This window comes from Alosa pseudoharengus, unplaced genomic scaffold (genome assembly GCF_046254945.1).
Source record: "Alosa pseudoharengus isolate Yale_2024_CS ecotype anadromous, Long Island Sound unplaced genomic scaffold, YU_APseudo_1.1 YU_APseudo_1.1_scf_13, whole genome shotgun sequence".
In the NCBI taxonomy this organism is placed as follows: domain Eukaryota; kingdom Metazoa; phylum Chordata; class Actinopteri; order Clupeiformes; family Clupeidae; genus Alosa; species Alosa pseudoharengus.
In genome coordinates, this window is record NW_027468598.1 from 31814029 (window position 1) to 31833855 (window position 19827).

Consider the following 19827-nt stretch of genomic DNA (forward strand, 5'->3'; position numbering starts at 1 on the left):
ATGCAAGGGACATGAATCAGCAATGAGCATGAACATTAACGGACAGCTTCCGTTGACCGATTAAAATCTAGTTACCATGCTGTCAACTAAAGCAGACATCCGTATACCGGGCATGGCTATTCAATTTGCGTCATAGGCTGATAGTTTCGATTGTAGATGCACTCTTTAAAGTTAATAGCAGCCTCCTCACATTCCTTATTATTTCGGATTTAAAATGCACACCAATGCATTATATAAGGCTACAATTTAAATGGACATTTTAAAAGCTATTATTTCCTCTTGTTTTCCACCTCGCAAACTCTATTATCTTTTGGCTATTGCGTATTCCTCTTATTCTGAAATGTATTCATTTCACAGTCTTACAACATAGCTTGTCCCAACACCAATACACAGCCTTAGTATAGGCCTATAAACAAGCAAACGTTTAACATGCGGATTCAACTTTCCAAAGAAACCTCCAGTAATAGGGTGCAATATAACGACTTGAGTTATTTGCTATGTTTACATCGGAATTAACGCTGTTATGGATCCATTTGTCTGCAACGCAACGCAGCCTAGTACAACATATCTCTTTAGATATACAGGAACAGCTTACTATGTTGAAGATTGACGATTGCGTAGAACGCAAGAATATCCCCAAACTCTCGGTTGCGCATTAAAACGTTATCTTTTAGGTAACTTTCCACGCTGATGGTGCTCAAAATGCAACACAACTGTGTTCAAAGCAGGATGAGGAAAACCTGAGGTTGTGTGTTTGTACAAAACTGAGCGAGAATTTTATAGCTTTGAAAATATTTAACATTGTTTAATGTGTAATTGAGATTGCAGAGTTGTGTTAAACTGAGTCAGTCAGTTTACCATTACAATCACCAATCCCTGTAATAGTAGTGGGACAGACCTAGGCGCTATTACGTATACATATGGCAGTGTAGAATGGTTAGGGGGGGGGGGGGCATATAAAAGTTTGAGAACCTGTGGCCTAAAACAATATTGGTGGTTGCATGTTAGATCTGAAGTGAAATGGGTCGCGATGGTCTGTCATTTTTAAAAAGTGAGTCCCCAGAAAAAAAGTTTGGGAAACACTGTCATACAGCATCAAACAACTAAGCATTTTTAGCCGACTGGTCACCTGATTAAATTTTACGCTGTAGCCCAAGTCAATGACGTTAACGTGAGGATGACCACATAGGCTACAAATAATTTCGGTAGAGTTTGCAGTTGCAAATCTATGTGTTAAGACGAACGTTTTATGTTGTATAGGTTTTGTTAGGCAACATAAATTAACAGATTTTGGTCTCTTTATTGTCTTAATTGTATATTGATTTACTAATTGCAGCACAAGTCAAATTTCATTCAACATGTGCGTGTAATTATTTTTTTATAATTAAGTATTTCACGTGCGCTAAAAAGTGCCCCCTCCCCCCCCTCCTGAGCACCTGCCCCCCAAAATGTCTGTGCACGCCACTGATAAGAGGAGAATTTCATCACAGTCTAACCAACAGGAAACTCACCACCGCCCCTCAGCCACATCGTGCTTCTTGTTCCGTGGAGGCTTCAAATTCAGTTGCTTGCCGTAGTCTTCTCAAGAGAAATATGGTTTTCAAACGGGAAATGTTGACAAGTGGAAAGAGAAGCAGATGAATAATAAAGGTAGGCTATGGCTAACAATTTTAACGTCCACGTCGTTATTTGAGAGAAACCAACGGAGTTCTTTGACTCTGGACACAGCAATGTAGGGCTACAAATTAAGCTATAGGCTACAGCAGGCAATGTGTTGAAGCAATTATTAATTACATAGTTCTTAACGTCGTGTAGGCTATTGCGGTGAGAGACGTACGCTTATTCTGTATTCTGTTGTGGTGTAGGCCTAAGGAGAAAATAGCTTTTTCAGATTTTGTGAGGTGTTGTCTAGCCAATAAAAGTGTATTTCTCCGACTGCGGCTGAAGTTGCCAAAGTTATACCCAGGCATATATACCCAGTCCTGGTTGACAGGATATGCCTGGTGTGTATGGCAAGGCGTTTTAACTTTAAATCGGTAATGCGGTAATTGATATCAGCCATTGCTTTTTGACTAGTGGGCCTACCAGAGCCTACTAATTAAAGATAACTGTGCTTACATTGCAAATATAATAAACAGCGTTTCCAGATGTATTTGGGTATTTGGGGCATCTTTTCACAGTGCATGATAAAAAAAAATAAAAAAAACATGGTAAATTCATTAACAGCATAAGTGGCCTAGTTTGGGTCATAGGCACCCTATGACATGTCATTTGTCTCATAATTTTAAACTGAAATATATGTTAGGCTAACACACAGTGCTTGTTACCAGGGCCCCAATATACGGACATAGGAAAATAAATGAACAAAAAAACTATATACTACAGGAACCCAACAGGCACCGCCATCTGAAATGTAATCAAACGTAAATAACTCACAAATTAGCAACGTAGATGGTTTCAGGCCCTGAGTGCTTTTTCGTAAGTAGAATGCGCTATCAAAAGCTTCCATTGACTGCACCATACCTTCGTAGCATGTCAAAACTTGTTGGAAAGGTGTAGCACAGGCTAAGGAAATCCCATTCATTTTTCGAGCCGATCAGACTAAAGGGAATTTCGAAGCGTTTTCTATATTGTAGCCTAGACAATTTTCTCGCAATGATAGCGAAAGTAAAACTTAGTGCCCTTTTAGTTTAACTGATTTTGTCCGTGCCTTGAATCTGTGCGTGCCTGTGTCATTCATTTCTTTCACGTGTCTTACATAAATAATGCATTCATATGCTAGTAGTAATGTCAGAAATGAACCTGTTCATAGGCCTCTTAGAAATGGTTGTTGCATCAGGTTACAAGGTTGTTACATTTACGCGCACTTAATCGCGCATAGGCTACGTCAGTGTTTCCCAAAGTCTGGGTCGCGAGCAGGAGATTTTATTTGGGTCGCCAGCACAATTTATGTTGTGTTATAGGCCTAGCTGATACCATTTGTCATTTGATACCAGGAAAGCTAACAGTTTTCTATTAGGATGTAGATTGTTAACTACCACAGTCATGGTTTTGTCATAAAAGCTCATGAAACTGGCGCATGAAACTGGGGGACGAACGCATCGCAGAGGGGGTGCCAACATGGATATCTACCTCTCAAAATGAAACCGTTCTGTGGGGCGCCTACCATGTACCTCGCAGTTGCAAACTGCAAGGGACATGAATCCGCCTATTTGCACGAACATTAATAGATACCAGCTTCTCAACTTTACCGATTAAAATCTAGTGACCGTGCTGTCAACTAAAGCAGACATCCATAGACCGGACATAAGGCCATTCAATTTGCAGTTCCGATTGCAGATGCAATCTTTAAAGTTAATAGCAACCTCCTCACATTCTTATTTCTGATTTAAAATGCACAACAGTGCATTATAGTCTACAATTTAAATGGGCATTTTAAACACTATTCCTCTCGTTTTCTACCTCGCTAACTCCAAAGTAAAGGCGCATTCTTCCGGCTATTGTGCAAACGCCTCTTGTTCTGATATAACGACTATACAATATAATATAATACAACAATACAATATAACGACTTGAGTTTTTTGCTGTTTACATTGGAATTGACGTCCACAGTGTTATGGACACATTTGTCTGCAACGCAACGTAGCCTACAACATTTTATTTTTTAGAAATACAGGAACAGCTTACTATGCTGACGAATGACGACTGCGCAACATGCGAGAATTTCCCCTACTCTCGGATGCGCATTAAAACGTATCTTTTCAGTAGTCATTTCCAACTTTTCACGCTGATGGTGCTCAAAATGCAAGACAACCGTGTTCAAAGCAGGGATCCTATAGCAATGTATGGTTGGGGGAGGCATAGAAAAGTTGGAGAACCTGTGGCCTAAAACAATATTGGTGGTTGCAGGGTAGATTTGAAGTGAAATGGGTCGCGATGGTCTGTCATTTTTAAAAAGTGGGTCGCCAGAAAAAAAGTTTGGGAAACACTGGGCTACGTGCAGGCAAAAGGACTCAAATGTGGCAACACCACAGAACTTGGGAAAAAATGGTTTAGGCTACAATGCACATACTATGTAGGTAATAGCCTACAGTTAATGTGAATCGCGGACAATAACCAAAGAAAGGAATTTGCACCACCATTTACCAAATAAAGGCTGTAGTAGTGTGTTGGCACAAAACGTAATTTCTGTCAAAAAACCAGGCTATAATGCATGGGGTAACGTGAGGTGAGTCAGATAGAAGAGGGGTCTGTCTTAGTAGCCTATTCCTTGATCATGTCCCTTTGAAACTACGTAAAAATTGTGTGATTAGCACCAGCATAATAAAATCTAAATACAAATACAAAGCCTTATAGCTGACTATAGGTCCAAACCGAGTCTAAGCCTTAGTTAAAAAAAATCCTCAGGTTAAGTAATTAGTTAAATAGCCATTGCAATCTGTGTAATATAGAGTTTACAAATATACTCTAGTTTGTCATTTCTTTTTAAAATATAAATTCTGGAGACAAATGGAGTCATGTAGTATGTGTCAACAGAAAGTCTTGGGCATTTTCCTAAGAAAATGTTTATTTATATTAAAGTTTATTTAAGCTTGAACAGTCATCTGGTGTATGTATCATAGTTGTTTTTAGCTGAAGACACTTGTCCCTAGTAGGGCTTTTGGTTAAAAATAAAAATACAGACTAAGGGTAACGTTATTGGAAAAAAAAGAGAAATGAAATAAAATGGAATAAAATGAAAAAGGAAAGAGAGAGCACAGTTTTAAGGTGGCGAATGTGAATGTTTGGGCAAATGATGTTCTACGGAAGGGGAAACTACAATTGCCTTTTGACGCTGCTCGGGTGGTGGATCTGGTACTACTTTGCTGTCTTATTATTATTTTGCAAAGGGGTGGGGGAGCAGTGCTATTTGGGCATTTGAAGACAGTTTAACAAAGTGTAAAGAGATACAATTAGCAAAACTTAAAATCTTATGTTTGGGTTAGAATTTGGCAGTGATGGTGTCTTATTCTCTTCTTGTCCAGGACTTTCAAAGCTTGGTTATATAGAGACTTTAAGGCCTTAAGTGATGACTGGTTAGCTTGGGACCATGTGGTTAAGCCATAAGATATATGTGAAATAATCATAGAATTCATAAAAGTAAAAGCACAGTCAAAAGTCAAGCAGTTTCTTATCATCATAAAACAGCCCAAGTTGGCCTTAATGGTTTTACAGATTTTCTTGCTTACAGAGTGAACTATTATATTGACAACATAGCAAAGCATTATGACTTGTCATTCTGATGGCACTGACATGATTGACATTTGCTTTTGAAACATTTTGGTCAAGTTATGTGCTTTCATAGGCAGTTGTGCAGTTTGTACAATTTTTTTCAAGAAATGCACTCACTGTTGTGCTTATGTTAATGATGGTTCAAGAAATGCACCAAAGTGACTGAGAAACACTGTTAGCCATTCTTGAGATGCTGAGCTCATATGAGTTGCAGTGCTGAACTTTTACAAAAATGGGCATGTGTTGAAACAATGCTGATGAGCAAACATAGCCAGTGGTGAAATTTCAGCCACAGTGCTTGTCCTTGTGCTTGTAAAAAAAGAGGGAAGTACCACACACAGAGTTTGTATCATGATAAGAGCTTAGATCGGGCTCAAACAATCCAGCCCAACCCGTCCAGAGCCTGTGCACGTTCTGTGGCTCGGGCAGAGAATCTAAGCTACAGCATTGTGTGATATTTTTTACCACAATTGTGAGCATAAACAGTGTAGCCCCAGGCGTGTGTATAACATAGCTTCAGTTGTGAGAGGGTATTTGTTTAGAAGCAAACCTGACTAACTCTTAAGTGCTTTGCAACGCTGTGTGCTTGTAGTAATATGTGTAAACAATAATAATAATAATAATAATAATAATGATAATAATAATAATAATAATAATAATAATAATAATAATAAATATAGCTGCAAGCAGCAATGTGGGGGCCAAGCAAATAAGCAGAAGTTGGGATTGGACTGGACTAGACTAAGATGGACTGGACTGGACTGGACTGGATTGCATTGGATTGGATTGAATTGGACTGGATTAGATTGGATTGGACTGGACTGGACTGGACTGGACTGGACTGGACTGTATTGGGATTGGGATTGCAGAGATATGAGACTACTTCATGTGATTGTTGATTGGATTGGATTTAATTGGACTGGATTGGATTGGACTAGACTGGATTGGATTTGATTGGACTGGATTGGGATTGCTGAGATATGAGACTACTTCATGTGATTGTTGATTGGATTGGATTTAATTGGACTGGATTGGATTGGACTGGACTGGATTGGATTTGATTGGACTGGATTGGGATTGCTGAGATATGAGACTACTTCATGTGATTGTTGATTGGATTGGATTGAATTGGACTGGATTGGATTGTACTGGACTGGATTGGATTGGATTGGATTGGATTGGACTGGACTGGATTGGATTTGATTGGACTGGTCTGGGATTGCTGAGATATGAGCCTACTTCATGTGATTGTTGATTGGATTGGATTGAATTGGACTGGATTGGATTTAGGGCTGGGATAAACGATTATTTTTTAAACGATTAATCTAGCGATTATTTTTTCGATGCATCGATTAATCTAACGATTCATTTTTTCAGTCCGATTCGATTTCGATTCGATTATCTCCCCATTAATTCACTAATAGCAACTTATACATGTTTATTTACATATCTGAATGAAAAAACATGAATTATTTAACATTGCAATATATGTTTATTAGTGGGTTTGATCCAGCAAGACCACAGCATGGCTTTGCCATGCTGTAGCCCACTATTGTTCTTCTTAAGTTTTCTTTATTTCTTTATTAGTGGGTTTGATCCAGCAAGCCCACTATTGTTCTTCTTAAGTTTTCTTATTATTATTAGTGGGTTTGATCCAGCAAGCCCACTATTGTTCTTCTTAAGTTTTCTTATTATTATTAGTGGGTTTGATCCAGCAAGACCACAGCATGGCTTTGCCATGCTGTGGGCTTGCGGAGCAAGCCCACTATTGTTCTTCTTAAGTTTTCTTATTATTATTATATCTTCCTATAAGCCCACTTTTTGGCCGAACTACTGCTCCTAGACCGTTTGAGCTATCGACGCGGTTCGAACTCCAAAAATTCAGGCCCGAACCGGTGTAACTTGCTTGTTGATTTCGTGTCGCTGGCCCTTGTTGTTTTCGCGGTATTCCCGTTTTTCGGCGTTTTTTGGGCCCATTGAAATGAATGGCGGAATGTTCAGAATTCAAATTTCGATTGTGACATCACAGCTCTAATTGCTTAAGCTTGCACCTGGAAGAGTTCTAAGCCACCTGGCAGAGCTATAATGGGCTGGGCTGGGCTGTCTGTGTATATGAAGGTGTGTGCATGTAACTTTTGACCCGTATGTCCGATTTTCATAAATGAGGTACCGTTGGAATCCTTGGATAAGGCCGAGTTCCATGCCCCTGATCAAACCCACTCTTGCAGTTCCTCGGAACCGCAATTCTAGTTATTATTATTAGTGGGTTTGATCCAGCAAGACTTGCGGAGCAAGCCCACTATTGTTCTTCTTAAGTTTTCTTATTAGTGGGTTTGATCCAGCAAGACCACAGCATGGCGAAGCCATGCTGTGGGCTTGCGGAGCAAGCCCACTATTGTTCTTCTTAAGTTTACTTTATTTATTAGTGGGTTTGATCCAGCAAGACCACAGCATGGCGAAGCCATGCTGTGGGCTTGCGGAGCAAGCCCACTATTGTTCTTCTTAAGTTTACTTTATTTATTAGTGGGTTTGATCCAGCAAGCCCACAGCATGGCTGAAAGCCATGCTGTGGGCTTGCGGAGCAAGCCCACTATTGTTCTTCTTAAGTTTACTTATTAGTGGGTTTGATCCAGCAAGACCACAGCATGGCTTTGCCATGCTGTGGGCTTGCGGAGCAAGCCCACTATTGTTCTTCTTAAGTTTTCTTATTATTATTATATCTTCCTATTCACCCACTTTTTGGCCGAACTACTGCTCCTAGACCGTTTGAGCTATCGACGCGGTTCGAACTCCAAAAATTCAGGCCCGAACCGGTGTAACTTGCTTGTTGATTTCGTGTCGCTGGCCCTTGTCGTTTTCGCGGTATTCCCGTTTTTCTGCGTTTTTTGGGCCCATTGAAATGAATGGCGGAATGTTCAGAATTCAAATTTCGATTGTGACATCACAGCACTAATTGCTTAAGCTTGCACCTGGAAGAGTTCTAAGCCACCTGGCAGAGCTCTGATGGGCTGGGCTGGGCTGTCTGTGTATATGAAGGTGTGTGCATGTAACTTTTGACCAGTATGTCCGATTTTCATGAATGAGGTACCGTTGGAATCCTTGAATGAAGCCCAGTTCAATGCCTTGCCAGCACTAAGTGTAAAGGTAATGTAAAAAAAGATGAGACAGCGCGAAGCGCTGTCTCATCTTTTTTTTAAAGCCAAACCATGTTGATACAGGTCATTAAAAAAAAATATATATATATTTTCCAAATCCATTCAGCCCAGTTCAATGCCTTGCCAGCACTAAGTGTAAAGGTCATGTAAAAAAAGAGGAGACAGCGCGAAGCGCTGTCTCCTCTTTTTTTTAAAGCCAAACCATGTTCATATAGGTCATTAAAAAAATAAATAAATAAAGAATTTCACCAATCCATTCAGCCCAGTCCTATACCCAGCTAGCTCCATTTGAACTTAGTCATGTGTACAGTTGTATAGATTATTACATTGAGAAACACACTTTCATATAGATATCATGCATATCCACGCAGCATTACTAATCAAGTTACTCATCGTTGCCCAGCAAGAAGTCCACAATCAATTCAATTGTCTTGCCACGATCTGTGGAGCTTACAGACAACGTTATATTATTAGAGGTTCTGTATGCTATTTAAAGCCGACCTAACGCTGAGTCCCTTCTAGACGGTGTGTTGCAATGCATTCTGGGTGCTGTGCTGTGATTCGACGGCTCGTCACCTGACCCACCAAACAACAACTCTCTGGGATGTGGCAAATATCGCGTAAAAACCTTGTTGCCGGAACAACAGGGAAAAGGCAGCAGGATAGCAGCACGAAAGATACACAGGATACACACGGAATTTTGATGGACGTCCTTATCAGTCTATGGTCTAACTTATAAACGTGTCGGGTCAACGTCAACGATAAGTAAGTTAGGCTAACGTAAACGTTAGCTATTTGCTGTTGTCATATGCTAGTGCTATATGCTTTAGGCTACGTGATGGCCATTTATCACACTAATTTTAGGTACTACTTTTACGAGGTCTGTAGTTCTGTCAAAATGTATCTTATCGTTGAACAGACTACAAGGTTATCTTCCTTAGACTTCGTAGATGTAGTTACTACAATTTGGAAGCGAATTTCGAAGTGTAAATATGGTTTTAGTGTGTAAACAGACCAACCGCGATTTTGCAATGAAGTTAATGGAGCCTTTTATGTAGGGCTTCTAGGCTACTTAACGAAGTCTGTAGTTCTGTCAAAATGTATCTTATCTATGAACAGACTACATGATTATCTTCCTTAGACTTCGTAGATGTAGTTACTACAATTTGGAAGCGAATTTCGAAGTGTAAATATGGTTTTAGTGTGTAAACAGACCAACCGCGATTTTGCAATGAAGTGAATATGGAGCCTTTTATGTAGGGCTACTAGGCTACTTTCACGAAGTCTGTAGTTCTGTCAAAATGTATCTTAACCATGTAGTATGTTTATAGATATCTTCCTTAGACTTCGTAGATGTAGTTACTACAATTTGGAAGCGAATTTCGAAGTGTAAATATGGTTTTAGTGTGTAAACAGACCAACCGCGATTTTGCAATGAAGTGAATATGGAGCCTTTTATGTAGGACTACTAGGCTACTTTCACGAAGTCTGTAGTTCTGTCAAAATTGATCTTATCTATGAACAGACTACATGGTTATCTTCTTTAGACTTTGTAGATGTAGTTATTACAGTTTGGAAGCGAAATTCGAAGTGCAAATATGGTTTAAATGTGTAAACAAGACGCCTGAAGTTTAATATATGTTAATGAATGGGCACAGTATTATTGTGTACAGTAATGGGCTATCAGTAGTATGAACAGTTCATGTGTTATGTGATTTACATAAACTAGTAAACAACAGACATGTTAAAAGCTGGTATTGTGTTTCCTGAATTCTTACATTCAGGCATTCAAATGAAATGTAATTAAATAGCATATATATACTCTATCAGTGTATGATGCTTGCATGAGGGAAACATCCCAAAACAACGGCACCCATATAATTGCTGTTGTTTTGAGAAGTATTTCTCATGCAAGCATCATGCAACAATGCAAAAACAAAGAAACTAGTGTAGGCCTAATTATATTTTACATTAGTAAAGCAGTACTCTGATGTGCATGCTTTCACAAACTTTTGTGAACAATCTTAGCACTTTAAACATTGACTGTTTTAAAGTGCATGTATAGCAATATAGTATAAAAATAATAATTGTGATCTCATTACAATTTGATAGGGGTTGGGAGGAAGGGGTGGGTTCATGTAGGTGGGCCCTATGACCCCAAAGTATGCCTTGACTGGGCCTCAGGTCAAAGAAGTTTGAGAAATGCTGATGTAGACAACAAAGCAGCAAGGAGGCGTCGTGTGATCATTTAAACAAGTTTTATGACGAGGTCTGGGAAAAATCGTACATTTCTGTGCAAACTTTGCCCGCACTTCAGTCACATTGTCTTTTAAGAAAATGCAGTCCTTTTTTCGGTTCCAGCAGCCAACAACCTCAGAACTGACCCTTCAGGCCTCTCAGGAGGCGCTGGCCTTTAACCGCAGCCAGAAGAGAGTCAGCAGAAATTTGATTGCCTTTAAAAAATCTGACTTCTTAAAAAATCTTAAACTGGCTGCATTACGTGATTATTTCTGAGATTCTGATACGTTTTTAACCATGACCTATACACAGTTCTGGTTTGAAAATGTATCTCTTAAAATAATCACTTTATGCAGTCAGCTTAAGATGGCTTACTAGCAACTAACTAATTACCCTAGCAACAACCTAGAAACCACCCCTGTAATGTCAACCTAGCGACCACCATAGCAACCAGCATAGCAACCATGTTATTTATGCGTTTTAGCTTATTGGATGTTGCGTTAATGCAGACAACTTTTGATCCGTGTGCCCGATTTTCATAAATGAGGTACCGTTGGAATCCTTGGATGAGGCCGAGTTCCGTGCCACTGATCAAACCCACTCTTGCAGTTCCTCGGAACCGCAATTCTAGTTATTATTATTATTATATCTTCCTATTCACCCACTTTTTGGCCGAACTACTGCTCCTAGACCGTTTGAGCTATCGACGCGGTTCAAACTCCAAAAATTCAGGCCCGAACCGGTGTAACTTGCTTGTTGATTTCGTGTCGCTGGCCCTTGTCGTTTTCGCGGTATTCCCGTTTTTCTGCGTTTTTTGGGCCCATTGAAATGACTGGCGGAATGCTGGGGCTTTATGACATCACAGCACCTCATTACTTGCACCTGGTAGAGCTCTGCTGCTAGAGTTGATTACTTGCACCTGGCAGAGTTCTAAGCCATCTGGCAATGTCTAATGGGCTGGGCTGGGCTGTCTGTGTATATGAAGGTGTGTGCATGTAACTTTTGACCAGTATGTCCGATTTTCATGAATGAGGTACCGTTGGAATCCTTGAATGAAGCCCAGTTCAATGCCTTGCCAGCACTAAGTGTAAAGGTAATGTAAAAAAAGATGAGACAGCGCGAAGCGCTGTCTCATCTTTTTTTTAAAGCCAAACCATGTTGATACAGGTCATTAAAAAAATATATATATATATTTTCCAAATCCATTCAGCCCAGTTCAATGCCTTGCCAGCACCAGTTGTAAAGGTCATGTAAAAAAAGATGAGACAGCGCGAAGCGCTGTCTCATCTTTTTTTTAAAGCCAAACCATGTTCATATAGGTCATTAAAAAAAATAATAATAAATAAAGTATTTTACCAATCCATTCAGCCCAGTCCTATGCCCAGCATGCTCTATTCAAACTTAATCATGTATGTGTACAGTTGTATAGATTATTACATTGAGAAACACACTTTCATACAGATATTATGCACATCCACACATTACACACCTGACACATTCATGTTAAGTTACTCATCATTGCCCGGCAAGAAGTCCACAATCAATTCAATTGTCTTGCCACGATCTGTGGAGCTTACAGACAACGTTATATTGCTATAGGTTCTGTATGCCATTTAAAGCCGACCTAACGATGAGTCCCTTTAAGACGGTGTGTTGCAATGCATTCTGGGTGCTGTGCTGTGATCCGACGGCTCGTCACCTGACCCACCAAACACAACGATGCTTGAACCAGAGCACTTGAACTAAACGTAGTAAAAATAAATAGCTACCAAGGCTCCAAATAGCAACACACTTACACCGTAGCATAATGAGGGTATCTACATGTAAAGCGAAGCATTCAGAACTCTACAGGCAGTTTATTAAAAAGAACGTCAACGGGTCAACGTCAACGATAAGTAAGTCAGGCTAACGTAAACGTTAGCTATTTGCTGTTGTCATGCTAGTGCTATATGCTTTAGGCTACGTGATGGCCATTTATCACACTAATTTTAGGTACTACTTTTACGAGGTCTGTAGTTCTGTCAAAATGTATCTTATCGTTGAACAGACTACAAGGTTATCTTCCTTAGACTTCGTAGATGTAGTGACTACAATTTGGAAGCGAATTTCGAAGTGTAAATATGGTTTTAGTGTGTAAACAGACCAACCGCGATTTTGCAATGAAGTTAATGGAGCCTTTTATGTAGGGCTACTAGGCTACTTTCACGAAGTCTGTAGTTCTGTCAAAATATATCTTATCTATGAACAGACTACATGATTATCTTCCTTAGACTTCGTAGATGTAGTTACTACAATTTGGAAGCGAATTTCGAAGTGTAAATATGGTTTTAGTGTGTAAACAGACCAACCGCGATTTTGCAATGAAGTTAATGGAGCCTTTTATGTAGGGCTACTAGGCTACTTTCACGAAGTCTGTAGTTCTGTCAAAATGTATCTTAACCATGTAGTATGTTCATAGATATCTTCCTTAGACTTAGTAGATGTAGTTACTACAATTTGGAAGCGAATTTCGAAGTGTAAATATGGTTTTAGTGTGTAAACAGACCAACCGCGATTTTGCAATGAAGTTAATGGAGCCTTTTATGTAGGGCTACTAGGCTACTTTCACGAAGTCTGTAGTTCTGTCAAAATGTATCTTAACCATGTAGTATGTTCATAGATATCTTCCTTAGACTTCGTAGATGTAGTTACTACAATTTGGAAGCGAATTTCGAAGTGCAAATATGGTTTAAATGTGTAAACAAGACGCCTGATGTTTAATGTTAATGAATGGGCACAGTATTATTGTGTACAGTAATGGGCTATCAGTAGTATGTAAACAGTTCATGTGTTATGTGATTTACATAAACTTGTAAACAACATAAATGTTAAAAGCTGGTATTGTGTTTCCTGAATTCTTACATTCAGGCATTCAAATGAAATGTAATTAAATAGCATATCAATCATGCAACAATGCAAAAACAATGAAACTAGTGTAGGCCTAATTATATTTTACATTAGTAAAGCAGTACTCTGATGTGCATGCTTTCACAAACTTTTGTGAACAATCTTAGCACTTTAAACATTGACTGTTTTGAAGTGCATGTATAGCAATATAGTATAAAAAAAAAATAATTGTGATGATATTACAATTTGATGGGGGGTGGGAGGAGGGGGTGGGTTCATGTAGGTGGGCCCTATGACCCCAAAGTATGCCTTGACTGGGCCTCAGGTCAAAGAAGTTTGAGAAAGGCTGATGTAGACGACAAAGCAGCAAGGAGGCGTCGTGTGATCATTTAAACAAGTTTTATGACAAGGTCGATGAGGGTGGGAAAAATCGTACATTTCTGTGCAAACTTTGCCCGCACTTCAGTCACACTGTCTTTTAAGAAAATGCAGTCCATTTTTCGGTTTCAGCAGTCAACAACCTCAGAACTGACCCTTCAGGCCTCTCAGGAGGCACTGGCCTTCTAACCTATCGACCACCTGAGCAACCAGCATGATTGCCCTAGCAACCAGCATAGCAACCACGTTATTTATGCGTTTTAGCTTATTGGATGTTGCGTTGATGCAGATAACTTTTGATCCGTGTGCCCGATTTTCATAAATGAGGTACCGTTGGAATCCTTGGATGAGGCCGAGTTCCGTGCCCCAGATCAAACCCACTCTTGCAGTTCCTCGGAACCGCAATTCTAGTTTATTTATTATTCCTTTTCACCCACTTTTTGGCCGAACTACTGCTCCTAGACCGTTTGAGCTATCGACGCAGTTCGAACTCCAAAAATTCAGGCCCGAACCGGTGTAACTTGCTTGTTAATTTCGTGTCGCTGGCCCTTGTCGTTTTCGCGGTATTCCCGTTTTTCTGCGTTTTTTGGGCCCATTGAAATGAATGGCGGAATGTTCAGAATTCAAATTTCGATTGTGACATCACAGCTCTAATTGCTTAAGCTTGCACCTGGAAGAGTTCTAAGCCACCTGGCAGAGCTCTAATGGGCTGGGCTGGGCTGTCTGTGTATATGAAGGTGTGTGCATGTAACTTTTGACCCGTATGTCCGATTTTCATAAATGAGGTACCGTTGGAATCCTTGGATGAGGCCGAGTTCCGTGCCCCAGATCAAACCCACTCTTGCAGTTCCTCGGAACCGCAATTCTAGTTTATTTATTATTCCTTTTCACCCACTTTTTGGCCGAACTACTGCTCCTAGACCGTTTGAGCTATCGACGCAGTTCGAACTCCAAAAATTCAGGCCCGAACCGGTGTAACTTGCTTGTTAATTTCGTGTCGCTGGCCCTTGTCGTTTTCGCGGTATTCCCGTTTTTCTGCGTTTTTTGGGCCCATTGAAATGAATGGCGGAATGTTCAGAATTCAAATTTCGATTGTGACATCACAGCTCTAATTGCTTAAGCTTGCACCTGGAAGAGTTCTAAGCCACCTGGCAGAGCTCTAATGGGCTGGGCTGGGCTGTCTGTGTATATGAAGGTGTGTGCATGTAACTTTTGACCCGTATGTCCGATTTTCATAAATGAGGTACCGTTGGAATCCTTGGATGAGGCCGAGTTCCGTGCCCCAGATCAAACCCACTCTTGCAGTTCCTCGGAACCGCAATTCTAGTTATTATTATATCTTCCTATAAGCCCACTTTTTGGCCGAACTACTGCTCCTAGACCGTTTGAGCTATCGACGCGGTTCGAACTCCAAAAATTCAGGCCCGAACCGGTGTAACTTGCTTGTTGATTTCGTGTCGCTGGCCCTTGTTGTTTTCGCGGTATTCCCGTTTTTCGGCGTTTTTTGGGCCCATTGAAATGAATGGCGGAATGTTCAGAATTCAAATTTCGATTGTGACATCACAGCTCTAATTGCTTAAGCTTGCACCTGGAAGAGTTCTAAGCCACCTGGCAGAGCTATAATGGGCTGGGCTGGGCTGTCTGTGTATATGAAGGTGTGTGCATGTAACTTTTGACCCGTATGTCCGATTTTCATAAATGAGGTACCGTTGGAATCCTTGGATAAGGCCGAGTTCCATGCCCCTGATCAAACCCACTCTTGCAGTTCCTCGGAACCGCAATTCTAGTTATTATTATTAGTGGGTTTGATCCAGCAAGACCACAGCATGGCTGAAAGCCATGCTGTGGGCTTGCGGAGCAAGCCCACTATTGTTCTTCTTAAGTTTTCTTATTATATCTTCTTTTTCACCCACTTTTTGGCCGAACTACTGCTCCTAGACCGTTTGAGCTATCGACGCGGTTCGAACTCCAAAAATTCAGGCCCGAACCGGTGTAACTTGCTTGTTAATTTCGTGTCGCTGGCCCTTGTCGTTTTCGCGGTATTCCCGTTTTTCGGCGTTTTTGGGCCCCATTGAAATGAATGGCGGAATGTTCAAGGATTCTAATTCGATTGTGACATCACAGCTCTAATTGCTTAAGCTTGCACCTGGAAGAGTTCTAAGCCACCTGGCAATGTCTAATGGGCTGGGCTGGGCTGTCTGTGTATAATGAAGGTGTGTGCATGTAACTTTTGACCAGTATGTCCGATTTTCATGAATGAGGTACCGTTGGAATCCTTGAATGAAGCCCAGTTCAATGCCTTGCCAGCACTAAAGCCAAACCATGTTGATACAGGTCATTAAAAAAAAAAAAATATATATTTTTTCCAAATCCATTCAGCCCAGTTCAATGCCTTGCCAGCACTAAGCCAAACCATGTTCATATAGGTCATTAAAAAAATAAATAAATAAAGTATTTCACCAATCCATTAAGACCAGTCCTATACCCAGCTAGCTCCATTTGAACTTAGTCATGTGTACAGTTGTATAGATTATTACATTGAGAAACACACTTTCATACAGATATCATGCAAATTCACGCAGCATTACTAATCAAGTTACTCATCGTTGCCCAGCAAGAAGTCCACAATCAATTCAATTGTCTTGCCACGATCTGTGGAGCTTACAGACAACGTTATATTACAAAAGGTTCTGTATGCTATTTAAAGCCGACCTAACGCTGAGTCCCTTCTAGACGGTGTGTTGCAATGCATTCTGGGTGCTGTGCTGTGATTCGACGGCTCGTCACCTGACCCACCAAACAACAACTCTCTGGGATGTGGCAAATATGCGTAAAAACCTTGTTGCCGGAACAACAGGGAAAAGGCAACAGGATAGCAGCACGAAAGATACACAGGATACACACGGAATTTTGATGGACGTCCTTATCAGTCTATGGTCTAACTTATAAACGTGTCGGGTCAACGTCAACGATAAGTAAGTTAGGCTAACGTAAACGTTAGCTATTTGCTGTTGTCATATGCTAGTGCTATATGCTTTAGGCTACGTGATGGCCATTTATCACACTAATTTTAGGTACTACTTTTACGAGGTCTGTAGTTCTGTCAAAATGTATCTTATCGTTGAACAGACTACAAGGTTATCTTCCTTAGACTTCGTAGATGTAGTTACTACAATTTGGAAGCGAATTTCGAAGTGTAAATATGGTTTTAGTGTGTAAACAGACCAACCGCGATTTTGCAATGAAGTTAATGGAGCCTTTTATGTAGGGCTACTAGGCTACTTTCACGAAGTCTGTAGTTCTGTCAAAATGTATCTTATCTATGAACAGACTACATGATTATCTTCCTTAGACTTCGTAGATGTAGTTACTACAATTTGGAAGCGAATTTCGAAGTGTAAATATGGTTTTAGTGTGTAAACAGACCAACCGCGATTTTGCAATGAAGTTAATGGAGCCTTTTATGTAGGGCTAGTAGGCTACTTTCACGAAGTCTGTAGTTCTGTCAAAATGTATCTTAACCATGTAGTATGTTTATAGATATCTTCCTTAGACTTCGTAGATGTAGTTACTACAATTTGGAAGCGAATTTCGAAGTACAAATATGGTTTAAATGTGTAAACAAGACGCCTGATGTTTAATGTTAATGAATGGGCACAGTATTATTGTGTACAGTAATGGGCTATCAGTAGTATGTAAACAGTTCATGTGTTATGTGATTTACATAAACTAGTAAACAACATAAATATTAAAAGCTGGTATTGTGTTTCCTGAATTCTTACATTCAGGCATTCAAATGAAATGTAATTAAATAGCATATCAATCATGCAACAATGCAAAAACAATGAAACTAGTGTAGGCCTAATTATATTTTACATTAGTAAAGCAGTACTCTGATGTGCATGCTTTCACAAACTTTTGTGAACAATCTTAGCACTTTAAACATTGACTGTTTTAAAGTGCATGTATAGCAATATAGTATAAAAAAAATAATAATTGTGATGATATTACAATTTGATGGGGGGTGGGAGGAGGGGGTAGGTTCATGTAGGTGGGCCCTATGACCCCAAAGTATGCCTTGACTGGGCCTCAGGTCAAAGAAGTTTGAGAAAGGCTGATGTAGACGACAAAGCAGCAAGGAGGCGTCGTGTGATCATTTAAACAAGTTTTATGACAAGGTCGATGAGGGTGGGAAAAATCGTACATTTCTGTGCAAACTTTGCCCGCACTTCAGTCACATTGTCTTTTAAGAAAATGCAGTCCATTTTTCGGTTTCAGCAGTCAACAACCTCAGAACTGACCCTTCAGGCCTCTCAGGAGGCACTGGCCTTCTAACCTAGCGACCACCTGAGCAACCAGCATGATTGCCCTAGCAACCAGCATAGCAACCACGTTATTTATGCGTTTTAGCTTATTGGATGTTGCGTTGATGCAGATAACTTTTGATCCGTGTGCCCGATTTTCATAAATGAGGTACCGTTGGAATCCTTGGATGAGGCCGAGTTCCGTGCCCCAGATCAAACCCACTCTTGCAGTTCCTCGGAACCGCAATTCTAGTTTATTATTCCCGTTCACCCACTTTTTGGCCGAACTACTGCTCCTAGACCGTTTGAGCTATCGACGCGGTTCGAACTCCAAAAATTCAGGCCCGAACCGGTGTAACTTGCTTGTTGATTTCGTGTCGCTGGCACTTGTCGTTTTCGCGGTATTCCTGTTTTTCGGCGTTTTTGGGCCCCATTGAAATGAATGGCGGAATGTTCAAGGATTCTAATTCGATTGTGACATCACAGCTCTAATTGCTTAAGCTTGCACCTGGAAGAGTTCTAAGCCACCTGGCAGAGCTCTAATGGGCTGGGCTGGGCTGTCTGTGTATATGAAGGTGTGTGCATGTAACTTTTGACCCGTATGTCCGATTTTCATGAATGAGGTACCGTTGGAATCCTTGAATGAAGCCCAGTTCAATGCCTTGCCAGCACTAAGTGTAAAGGTAATGTAAAAAAAGATGAGACAGCGCGAAGCGCTGTCTCATCTTTTTTTTAAAGCCAAACCATGTTGATACAGGTCATTAAAAAAAATATATATATATTTTCCAAATCCATTCAGCCCAGTTCAATGCCTTGCCAGCACTAAGTGTAAAGGTCATGTCGCGCTGTCTCCTCTTTTTTTTAAAGCCAAACCATGTTCATATAGGTCATTAAAAAAATAAATAAATAAAGTATTTCACCAATCCATTCAGCCCAGTCCTATACCCAACTAGCTCCATTTGAACTTAGTTATGTGTACAGTTCTATAGATTATTACATTGAGAAACACACTTTCATACAGATATCATGCATATCCACGCAGCATTACTAATCAAGTTACTCATCGTTGCCCAGCAAGAAGTCCACAATCAATTCAATTGTCTTGCCACGATCTGTGGAGCTTACAGACAACGTTATATTACTATAGGTTCTGTATGCTATTTAAAGCCGACCTAACGCTGAGTCCCTTGTAGACGGTGTGTTGCAATGCATTCTGGGTGCTGTGCTGTGATTCGACGGCTCGTCACCTGACCCACCAAACAACAACTCTCTGGGATGTGGCAAATATCGCGTAAAAACCTTGTTGCCGGTGTTGTGCCCCTTCTGGTTTTTCCACCTACTGGTTTCCGAGCTGTTTCCGAGCCTGTCCAGATGTCATGTATACCTATCAACAGCAACTGACTGCTACCCACGTCGACAGATTCGCTACATATTCATAAACATTTTACTGGCCTTTGCATGTCGCACCTCAATAAAAACTGCACTGAACTGAACTGAATACCTGAGCACTACATTACTATAACATTTTCCAGCGGGGAAAATGCTTTTTTAAAGTAACCTAATTTCGATTCTCTGTGTCGCGCTGGATTCGAACC

General features: G+C 40.4%; 1 protein-coding gene across 1 annotated transcript in view; it reads left to right on the forward strand.

Annotated features, from left to right (window-relative positions):
* Positions 1-1510: 1510 nt before the first annotated feature.
* Positions 1511-19827, forward strand: part of LOC143122048 (uncharacterized) — a 41653-nt gene continuing 23336 nt past the window's right edge. The window contains exon 1 of the mRNA XM_076282833.1: positions 1511-1650. Within this exon, the coding sequence (XP_076138948.1) occupies positions 1638-1650 (13 nt within the window). The 5' untranslated portion in view covers positions 1511-1637. The remainder of the gene's footprint in view (positions 1651-19827) is intronic.